General features: G+C 42.2%; 1 protein-coding gene across 1 annotated transcript in view; it reads left to right on the forward strand.

Annotated features, from left to right (window-relative positions):
• Window positions 1-5475: 5475 nt before the first annotated feature.
• LOC143298300 (uncharacterized) overlaps window positions 5476-12100 on the forward strand; it is an 11646-nt gene continuing 5021 nt past the window's right edge. The window contains exons 1-4 of the mRNA XM_076611119.1: window positions 5476-5575; window positions 7260-7316; window positions 9528-9597; window positions 11600-11772. Of these exons, the coding sequence (XP_076467234.1) occupies window positions 5534-5575; window positions 7260-7316; window positions 9528-9597; window positions 11600-11772 (342 nt within the window). The 5' untranslated portion in view covers window positions 5476-5533. The remainder of the gene's footprint in view (window positions 5576-7259; window positions 7317-9527; window positions 9598-11599; window positions 11773-12100) is intronic.

The raw sequence follows: 12100 nt of genomic DNA on the forward strand, positions 1-12100 counted from the left end.
TCAAATGTTCTATAGTAACTATACATATTTTTTCTGCATTATAGAGCTTTCCCATTCATGTAGGTAAATATCTGTTAGACGTTGTTTAAGGAAGGAAATAAACGATTTTTCGCACCCAACCCCTTGTTGCAGCCAGACGTATCCAAACCCTAGGCTAAAGAATGTATCTTTTATGCGAGAGACCCAACACTTTTTGCCGTTGTCTATAGTCACTAGCATGGCATATTCCTGTTTGGGGAGACGTCTATTGTTCATTTTTATTACTCTTAACCAGTATCTGATACATCTGACTGCACTGTTGACATATAATGGGTAGCGATCTGTCTCACCATACACAAACTTATTTGGTGTTTTCAGTGGTACATTAAGATATCTTTTAATTGCAAGTGTGTGGACTATCTCAAAATTTTTCAGTCTTTGTAACCGCCATACTTCTGAAGCATACGATAGAACAGGCTGAATTTGGGTATCAAAAATTCTAAAGAAACATGCTTTAGTCATCTCACTTAACTTACTTACATACTTAACGCAACCGAAACAAGCTCATTTGCCTTTGACAGCCAATGCCTCTACCCCTTTGCAAACACTCATTTTTATGGAAAAAATAAAACCCAAATAATTGTACTCATTTACAACTTCTAGATCATTTCCATCAAGATTCCATTTCTCATTACTACTCATTCTTACTAGTTCGCACCATATGCCACACTAGTTGTGGAGTGGTTGTGTGACGAGAAGAACAAATGACGTAAGCTTAGAGTCAGTTGAAATCTTTAGACTGGTGAATGATTAAACTGAAATCAAGCATGCTTCAAACTGATTAAAGCGTGTGTATAAGCACAACAAATATAATATTGCACTGAACGATAGAGAGACTTGAATCAATACATGTTTAGTGAATAGGTTTAGAATGGGTTTTGCATTCAAACCGGGAATGGCGTCACACATTCTGCGTGAATCGTTGAAGACCGGCGGTGGGCACGCTATGGAAAAGGCACCTGCTATAGCTTGTGTGGTAAACAGTCAGTGAAGCTAGCCGAGTGCTTCACTACATCTCCCCCCATCTTTTGAAATCCATCGTCCGCGATGGTTCATTAAAAGTCATTCTTGTGAGCAGACTTAGCTGAGCATCAAACAAGAATTATTCAGGTTAAGTTAAGAATTTTAACTCATTCGAGTGCACGCTAACTTAACTTTGAACAGTATGATATAGAGAAGGGGTCCCAATTAGGTAAATGTACTATGAAGTTGGAAAGCATTAATTTCTGTGCCCATCAATCTATGTACCAACACTATCAGACATACATGAATAAAAGCATAGGTTATAGTGGCATGAATTATTTTAGCATGTTCATAGACATACTTTGCATCGCTAAGACCTTGTGTCAAGCTAGATCACAGGTTAAGCAATAGGAGAATAAAAAAGACATAAAACATGAATTGTGCAGAAACATCTGAAATGGGAGCTGAATTAAAGCATGAACAGGAATGATATGAAGAAAAAAACCCATAATAGCACTGTTTCAGCTTTGCAAGAATAAATGAAATGAAAACATGTGTCAGCATCATGACTGTTCATTTTTGCAAAGTGTCACTGTAAAATATTTCGTCAGTCCTACATATCAGAGTCTACAGTTCTGGAGGTCAGTCGTACAGACCATCTTGGTGCAGGATCTGGTGGTAGTGGAGGCGGCTCTGGTGCAGCTCGCAGGGTTGATGTCCTGGGTCTTGGCATGGGCCTGGTCAGCCACACACCACTGTCACTGTCAGTGTCAGAGTCTGATGCCTTGTCCTGACGGTACAGTGGAACTCCGTCTGTAGGTGTAACAGAGGGTGGTTGTTGGTGGCGGCTCTGCTGCGTGGGGCTGACTACAGGTGGGGACATCTGTGGCACCACAGTTTCAGGTGTGGTGCCGTGGCACCTCCGTCTGCGTCTCCTGTGTCGCTGGTTTGGAGCTGGAGTTGGTGGTGTTGGTCCCAGTTGCCTGGAGTGTGTATTGACAACACACTGCTCGTGGGCTGGAACTGAAGTTGGGCCATCTGCCTTCTGTCGCCTGGCCTTCTTCTGGTAGCACTGCTTGTGGCGACACTGGTCCTCTGTGTGGCCAGATCTCACACCAGACATGGCGTGGAGGGTCTGGGGTGCGATCAGCAGCACAGCAGTGAGGATGAAGGTCTGGTCCTGGTGGATTTGGGAAGTGAGCTGGCATTGGGAACTGCAGCTGATGTTGCAGGCTGGTGTTTTCAGCCGTGAGTGTGGCCAGCTGAGCTTCCATGTGGGCAACAGTGGTGTTGGCCATGCCGGGACAGATGTTGTAGGTGTGGCTGTCCTCTCTCAGCCATCACTGGACCTCCTTCTTTGCCACCTCGAAGGTGGTGTCTGGATGATGATAGATGAAGCACCTGACATTACGCCTGAGTGTGGCTGGCTGAGGACCTCTGGTGAAGTCGTCACAGAGGATGGTTGCTGACACCTGGATCATCCCATCTCCAGCCTTGTTTCAAATTGTTTACGTTGCAATTCACAGTTGACTTGGAAAGTCATTAACATTATGTATCCATCAATGATTTGCAGTACTTCCCCTCTGCATCAATGATCTACCCTTATTCGTCGCAAGTGACATATGTCAGCTTTTCTCCGAAAACTCGTCCATTCACTCGAGCAATTCTAGCATGAACCATTTTTCCATTACTCCAAATAACTGCTAATTGACTGAACCTGACCACATATAAAACCAGTATACATCCAAACTCCAAACAATAAACTTTTAAAATAATTTGATAGATCAATAGATAAATCAATGAATAAAATGAAAGATGATGATAATAATTCTCAAATAAAAACAATGAAAACTTGTTAAGGGCTTTCCTGTCTAACAAGGAGCTTAATTAACACGCTTTACAACAACCATTGAACATACTCACACACGCAATTACTTACACAGGGAAGAAAAATACATGATCTAACACACAAAAACATAAACTAATTCAATAACTACCCATACTACAATATTTAATCAGAGAGAGAGAGTCTGTGTGGCTTACAACTGAATGTCATTAGAAATGTATGCAAGTTCTATGCACAGGTATTTTCAAAAAATACGTGTTTTCAGTCCAGTTTTTCAAGATTGAAATGAGGGAGAGTGGCGAAGATCATGAGGCAAACTGTTCAAACAGATGGAGCTGAATGCGAAAAGGAAGAATCACCGAAGGATCTGGTTTTTACACGGGGAACAAGTAGATTAGTTTCGACTCTTTCGTGTGTTCGTGTTTGTGGCTGGGAGTAGAGCGAGTGGAGGGGGAGCTGGGTGTGTGGGGGGCTGCTGTGGGGATGGGGGTTTAGAAAATTCGTGAAACACTTCGATAATTTCGTTTCGATTTTGACACGGATTTTACAGTGCAATGGTTATTTTCAAGGCTCTTCAACCTGCTACCTGTTACCAAAGTGTAATTCAATGATAGTGGGGTGTTGCAGGTTGTTTGTGTTGATGAACGCCAGTGAGATATCACTGTGTGGCTAAGTGCTTTCGATCGAACATTCTCTCGGTTTCTTTTCCACCAGGTAGTGACTGAAGATCTGTTGCACTGTAAAGTAAAGGTGGAAAACTAGCAGTAAAACCTGCCTACTTTGAGAATTTATAGTTTTGCTTTAACAATTTTCTTTCCCGACATTGCAAGTCGATGCAGCACAAGGCATGGGGTATAACTTGCAACTTAAAGGGGGAAGAAAGAGAAAATTCTTTGGGGTTCAACAAAAGAAATAAACGTAGACGTACTGAGTCATGAGATTAGATTGGCATTCTGGTTGAAGGAAAATTAGAGACATGTGTTGCATACAGACGACATACTTTCTTTCTCTTTGCCGCTGTCTGTCTGTCTGTCTGTCTGTCTCTCTCTCTTTCCCTCACTCTCTCTCTCCCTCACTCTCTCTCTCTCTCTCTTTGCAAACACACATATCACATGCACACACATACACGCGAATGTGCGCCTGCAAGGGTGACAGTGCTGTCAGTATGTTCCACGTATTTGGAGCTTAAAAAAAGAAAGAAAAAAGCAAACAAAACAAACAAACAGAAACAAAAAAAACACGTTCTTCCCGTAGTCTTATTTCTGATGTGAGGTATCACTGAAAGTCAAGTATCAACATGAGCGGAACGACAGATATGGAAGAATTCAGACAGACACAGATATCGGACTCGATAGCTTGTAGTCTGTGCGATCGCCAACAGGTGGCCAGCTGAAAGGTTGAAGGTGTTGAGAAACGTGATCAGGTTTCAACTATCTACAAATAAGTCTGTGAGCTGTACTCTGGATTCGTTCAAACCTTACAAAATATTTGGGACGCCCCGCCAAGAGAATTACAGCAGTTCATTTTTCAGAGAACAGTCAAACACTTACGTTTGATTGCCTCAGTAGAAAGATGTTGAAATGTTGAACGATGGAACTGATCCTGCGCCATTCCAGATATGCATCCTTGAAGATGTTTGAAATGTGCTGTTTGAAGGAATGAGGCTTATCAAGAATTACACCAAGAGCGGAAAACGAAATTGAAGCACACATGTTATTAACAAGAAAAAAGGGGGTGTTGAACCAAATTGAACACTGTCCAGCATCAGTTCAGACTAAAAGTCATATAAATGCAGCTAATAGAGTCACCCAGTCCTTACATCCAGGATGCACTCTCCTATCTGTGACATCAGTGCATCAATTTCAGCTGAAGAGATCAATTGATAAAACCGAATGCCATGAGCAAAGCTTTCATAAGACATCCTATGATAACTGATGGTATGCAACACAGAAGCTGCATTCGGCACGAAAAGAACTGGACCCCTATGGAACACCATGCTTAAAGGATGACGCATCAGTGAATCTACTATTCACATATATTTTCTGTTTCCTACTTAGTCAGCTCAGCATAATTTAGTCTGACAATACGTGGCTACTATTACTAGACTGGGGAATAAAATAGAACACCGTACAGTGCCCATTTAAAATCAACGTTCTGTGGTAGCACAAGATGTTTTAAGATAAGACAAACGAACGTGCATGCATGTATGTGCGTGTGTGTGCGTGTGTGTGTGTGTGTGTGTGTGTGTGTGCGTGCGTGTGTGTGTGTGTGTGTGTGTGTGTGCTTGTGCGTGAGCGCACGCACATGCACATGTTCGTGTGTGTATGTATGTGTGCTAGCATGTGTGCGTGCGTACGCGTCTCTCTCTCTCTCTCTCTCTCTCTCTCTCTCTCTCTCTCTCTCTGTGTGTGTGTGTGTGTGTGTATGTGTGTCTATAACCATCCCTTTGACCTTCAGTGCAACGTCGTTTTACTGTTAAGTGGTTGATCAGACGGGAACAGGTGTATGTGGCCGGGGTTGGGGGAGGGGGGGGGGGTTAATGCATGTGTGTATCATTACGTGGGGAAAGGATAGGGGTAGTAGTGGTTGAACTGAGACTGGGACAGTATATAAAGGAACACTGAAAGTGAACTGTTTCAGACACACCTGTGGCTGCAGAGAACTGAACAACTAAAAGTCATCATCATGGGCCTTCGAATTCTGATTTCCGCCGTCCTTCTCTCCTTGGTAAGAACAAACAGATTTCATTTCTCTTTTTCGTCGCAACAGATTTATCTTAGTGAAATTCATGCTGCTCCCAGGGAGAGCACGTTGCTGCACTAAGAGCACCACCTTTTTGTCTTTCTTTTTTTTCTACTTCAATCAACAGAATACATGAATACAATAAAGGCATTATACATTAAATTACACATATATTACGAAACGTAAAGTGGTAATAGATCAAAATAAAGAGGCTGGTCTTTCACACTTCGCTTTACGAAACAATGCACCAAACACAAAAACAGCAAAGTGCATTTGATAAGAACACACATTTTTGCGAAAACAAACAAAACAAACTATTCTTCAACTCTTTGCTGGCACACTTTACATGTCAGTTGTTATTATTTGTCAGAGCGGAGGGGGTACAGGGAAAGAGAATCAGTTTTTCTGTATTATTTAAAGCATAGAAAAAAAAGCAACTTATACTTATACAATATTTCAAATATTTGATGCAAGAGAGAAAAGTTTGGATGCAGAACTTTGTAGTAATGTGAATAAACCAGCTGGAGAGGAAAAGAGAGATGGAAAGTTAAGAGAAAGTTAGAGAGACAGACAGAGAGAAAGAGAGAGAGAGAGTAGGGCAGGGGTGGGGGGGGGGGGGGGGAGGGGGGGATAACTGTCTAATCAACTGTTGCATTAATATGTATTGCAATCTCTGAAGCGATAACTATGCCTCCAAAAAACCAGATGACAGTCATATTTTTCTTTTTCTTTTTTTGTATTTTTTCCTGTGTGCATGTTTGTTTTTCCTATTGAAGTGAGTTTTTCTACAGATTTTTTTTTCCAGGGACAACCCTTTTTTAGCCATGGGTTCTTTTACTTGCACTAAGTGCATGCTACACACGGGACCTCGGTTTGTCGTCTCATCCGAATGACTAGCGTCATTCATGATCTGGAACGGGAGAAAATATCGGCGACTGTACCGTGATTCGAACCAGTGTGCTTAGATTCTCTTGCTTCCTAGGTGAACGCGTTATCACTCCACTTTTCAGTTTATTTGATACAAATTATGCCGTCCATAGCCAAGCCAACCGTAAAGGGACCATTTCATGGAAAGTTGACTACCTTTCAGTTCTTGAAATAGAAACTAAAGTAATGCTACAAGTTATATCAATATCTGTATCTATATCTATATCTATATCTATCTATCTATCTATCTATATATATGTGTGTGTGTGTGTGTGTGTGTGTGTGTGTGTGTGTGTGTGTGTGTGTGTTTATGTATGGAGGAGAGAGACAGAAAAAGAGATGAATAGATATAGATAGATAGATAGATAGATAAAAAAAAAAATCACACCACGTCTCGTTCAGTCTACGGAAATTCAGTTCATATGAAATATGTATTTCAGGTGTCACCTGAAAATATCATGTATTTGCCTCCATGACTCTTCTTTCACACATTGTCGTTTATTGCTTCGTTCACATTGCCCACACACATTGATTTCCTCGGCTTCATTGCCCATGCTTTCTGTTTGTTTTTTTCCATGTTTGCTTGACACTTCGCTATGTTCTCTGCATTCGTTATACAACCCCTTGACTGTTTAACCTCTGCTTTGATCCTCTCTCTCTATGTGTGTGCGCTGTGTGTGTGTGTGTGTGTGTGTGTGTGTGTGTGTGTGTGTGTGTGTGTGTGTGTGGTTACTATGTACAGGTGACGATGCATATAAACGGTCAAACCTATACACGCATCACCACATGTATTTTCAAGGTAAAGTTCTCTCTCTCTCTCTCTCTCTCTCTCTCTCTCTCTCTCTCTCTCTCTCTCTCTCTCTCTCTCTCTCTCATAATAATGATAACAGATAGTACTAATATTGCGTAAACTCCCCATGTAATAGGCTCGAAGTGCCGTACATGAAACAACATATTTTCAATAGTGCATAATAGCACACCTCTGCACATGAAAAAACAACCAACAACAACCCACATAATGTGTATCTAAAACAATCACACACACACACACACACACACACACACACACACACACACACACACACACACACACACACACACACACAAACTTCATGATGACTTAAGAAAGCAAAGTGGGGTGGGTAGGAGGAGGAACAATGCAGAATTTTGCTATGCTTCTTCACACCCCAAGGCCTATGTGAATAGATACTTGTTGTGAAATAGGACAGCGTTGTTAAGTGACATCCAGAGGAAGAGAAGTCGAGAGAGAAAGTGTAAGATTCATGAGGCAATTGAGAATGCAAAGGTGAATTTCATATTTGGCCAAGCCGTTATCTGTACAGTGATTAAAAAAACAACAACAAAAAGTTTGACTGAAGATAGATGCAAACTGAAATATTAGCTATAGCTCCAGATGGTAAAAATAGTTAAGTAAATGAATAACGAGAAGCAGAAGTAAAAATATCAAAAGATAAACAGATCACTTTCTATGAATATATATATATATAATAAAAACATTATATATATTATATATATATATATATACATCTCTCTCTCTCTCTCTCTCTCTCTCTCTCTCTCTCTCTCTCTCTCTCTGTGTGTGTGTGTGTGTGTGTGTGTGTGTGTGTGTGTGTGTGATGGATTCTCTAATCGGACCGACCGAAGTTGAGCCCTGCTCCCTTCGCTCACGCTTCTCCTTAATGGCCAGCGTTCTCTTGTTTTCAAACGTCTTTATGACACTAGAGCTCAGCGTCCTCCAGTGAGAGCAGTCAAGGGCATCAGTTTCCCAGGAAGCAATGTCTGTGTCACAGACTTTGAGGTTTGTCTTCAAGGTGTCAGCACAACAGCTCTGTAGGTTTTGATTTTGGTGCTGAGCCTTTGTTGTTCCACAGCCAGTTGTCGAGTCTGCCAAAGGCGGAGCTGGCCTTGGCGATGTGCAGCGTCACTTCTGCATCCAGGGCTCCCTTGGGTGCTGTCCAGAGAGCAAAACATGTCGACTGACTTGATCTCTGTGTCATCGATCTTGATTGCAGGTGGGGTGGAGGCATTGGCGTTCTGTGAGCTAGCTGGTTTGTACATTGACTCGGACCACCTTGTTGTACTGCTGTGAAACATGGACGACTTATCGCCGTCACATTCAACAACTTGAGCAGTTTCACCAGAGATACCTATGAAAGATCCTCGGCATAAAGTGGCAAGACAGGGTCTCCAACTTTCAGGTCCTAGAGAGGAGCGGCCTGCCCAGCATCGAAAGCCTGCTGATCCAGTGCCAGCTACGCTGGACAGGACACGTTGTCCACATGACAGACAGCAGGATCCCGAAGATGATTTTGTATGGCCAGCTGAAGGAAGGTCACCGTGAACTTGAAAGACCTGCAAGGGCTTCAAGGACACCTTGAAGACAAACCTCAAAGCCTGTGACATCGACATCTCTTCCTGGGAAACTGATGCCTTTGACCACTTTCACTGGAGGATGCTGTGCTCCAGTGGCATAAAGACGTTTGAAAACAAGAGAACGCTGGCCATTAAGGAAAATTGTGAGCAAACGAAGCAGGGCTCAGCTTCTGAAGATGTTTTCCCTTGCAACACCTTTGGGAAGTGCTGCACATCCAGAATCGGCCTTTTCTCCCATATGAGGACACACACCGACAGATAAACCTGGCTGCCCACTCATCCGTCGGACCGACGGGAGACTCCATCATAGATATGTGTGGGTGGGTGGGTGTGTGGGGATGCACGCGCGCACGCCTGTGTGTGAAACATGTGGAGGTGGAAAATGGTTGGCAGGTGGGGGGTTCAGTGTGTCACAGTACGAGAATGGCCACAGTTTGTTCCGTTCCGTTTTATACTCGTTTACTTCTTATTTCTGAATATCGATGTGTTTAAGTGTCAGCGTGTTTCTCTGAGTAAGGTGAGGTTCTCATTAATCTTCGTAGTGAACACTAATTGTGGAAGGAAAGCAATGAAAGCAAATGCATTATCGTGATCTGTGTTTGTTTTAATCCAACAGAGCTGTCCCCCTTATCAAGAGTGTCGAATTGTCGTGGAGAGCAACGTGTTAATTGAACCAAGGTGTCTGAGTGAGTAGTTTATGAATGAGTGTGCGACACTTTGACATTTTCTCGTCATTACCTGTAAGGGTCTGTTGACAGGGGGGTAACAGGACACTTTGTTTAACAAGTACAGCAAAAAGCATCCTGCAGGTTTCAGCAGTATCCGGGTTTTACTTCTGAATACCGCAACCTCAACACAATCTTTGTAAAGTAATGAAAAAGGAAAGCGAAATAAAGCAGCCAAACACTCAAACAACAAATATCAAATTGAATAATATGGTCATACTTGACTATTCAGTCTCTTAATAATATTATACAGTTTTCCAATATATATTCTAGTATCAGAACACATGCAAATAGGTATTACGCATGGGATATCATTCTCGTTATTTCTGGTGTTGATGAGAAGGCTATGTCTAAACGTCTGCGAGTCTGCAATAACTTTGCTATTGACTGTATTATCAGATGATAAAGCAGCAACACGTTCGTGTCTTTTAGCCATACCTAATTTAAAAAATGCTACATCAACTCTAGATGAACACAAAGTGCGTGGTGTTTCTGTGGATGCTGCAGGTACAAACCATCTTTTACTTGCATTGAAGCAAGAAGTCCTCAGTGGAAATCTCACTAAATACATTATCTGTGCCCTTACTGTGTGATAAATGTAAGATATTTTCTCTGTCTGAATTGTAGCTTCAAATATTAAAAAAACCAACTACCAATAACACTGCAGGAACAAAAATCAAACGCAAATATGAAATGATGAAGATCGAAATGTACTAATCACAGTATCGACATAGAAATAATCATTTCTGACTTCCAGGCTGCCGGAAAAAAACCCCATTAGTTTGTGTATAAAGGAGCTAAAAGAATTGACAGTAACGAAAAGAGAAGGTGTTGCGCGCTTTTCACAGTATTAAGACTCTCTTCTGGTGTGAGAGTTTGCATGAAATTGATATATTATGTCGGCTTTAAATTAAGTATTGTGATAAATTGGGCAGGGATAGGGTGCTGCTTTTCCTAGACCATGTTCACTCTTCAGGTGAAGTCTCTACGATCCAAAAGACTTTTAAGTTTTGCCACAGACGAGGCACAGTTTGTCATTGACGTGGTTTAATTCCTTCTAGGCTGGTTTTGAGATCATTTAAGGTCGCGGTGTTGAGGTCAGTGGTAATTCAGGGGACTCATTTGATGTACCTGGAGTGGGTTCCACTTCCTCAGTGACACATCTAGGTAGCCATCCAATATTACTGCTTTTTCGTACATCTGGAGAAAGAACACACTCCATTCCCATTAGTGATGGTCGGTATATTTTTTTCTGTCTTCTGAATGTGCGTCTACCTTTTTTTATGTATCTCTGTGCCATAGTCTTTCAACAGCGAACAAGCAGCTCCGATATGTTTGCGTTGTTTCGATTCGGCGTACACTCATTTTTTTCCTTCAAGCTAATTTGGGAAAGAAATAGCAGTGCAACTAAGTCACGCGAGTCAACACGAAGCTTTCATTACAAATGCCAGTGTGAGAATGTCGTCTTATTTCCTGATTACAATGGAAGCATCTGAGCAAAACAGTTACTACAGGGTGTTCTCTGGTGTGCCAGTGGTGATGGTATTCACTGCAGTGCTAAGACTGCAGCAGACGAACGCGTTTGTGTATATGGGGTTTGTTAGCCCACGCTTTCTCGCAACCTCACGCCTTCTCTCACTTTCAGAGAAAGCGTGGGGGTGGTGGGTGGGAGGGGGGGCGCCATTTCTCTCACTTTACGAGAAACTGCGGGATTGCGGGAAAACGTGGCCGTTCTCCTGCTAGCTCTCTCTCTCTCTCTCTCTTGGAGAGAAAGCATGGAGGTGTCACCCCCACCCCCTTTCTCTCAAAATGAGATAAAGCGCTGAGGTATGAGAAAGCGTGAGCTAAGATGGGTCTCAGAATGATACCACTGAAAACATACAGATGGTGATGCGGCAAAACAATAATAATAAAAAATCAGAATAATACGGGCATGACACTAAATTATCCATCTTGATTTCAGATTCTTCAGAGATCCCCCAGAGTAAAAAGAATCCGTGTGGCAGTTCAGGCCATCCAATCCTGCAGATGAAGAAGAAGGGAAAGAATGTGGTCTACAAACACTTCAAGTGCTCCGTGTGCCCTTCCTTCTTTCTTGTCCTTATTGAGAAAAGAAGATCTGCTGTGCCGACACACGTATGTAAAATATGATTGTGTGTGTGTGTGTGTGTGTGTGTGTGCGTGTGTGTGTGTGTGTGTGTGTGTGTGTGTGTGTGTGTGTGTGTGTGAATGTAAGGTTAAACCTGGATATGCTGCCACTGCTCCAAGATAATATTTCAGCAGGAGTAGATCCTCGGATAATGACAACAGGAAAATGCCGTACAAATACCAGACCTTGATGTCTTCGTATTCCAACGGGAAAAAGGAGAGAAGCCAAAAATCAGTCTTGACATTGCTTTTAACCTTGCTCATAGGGGATAGGGTTAGGGCGTTAATTTAGGTGTCCCTCATTCATGCTCATATT

This window comes from Babylonia areolata, chromosome 23 (genome assembly GCF_041734735.1).
Source record: "Babylonia areolata isolate BAREFJ2019XMU chromosome 23, ASM4173473v1, whole genome shotgun sequence".
Lineage (NCBI taxonomy): Eukaryota > Metazoa > Mollusca > Gastropoda > Neogastropoda > Buccinidae > Babylonia > Babylonia areolata.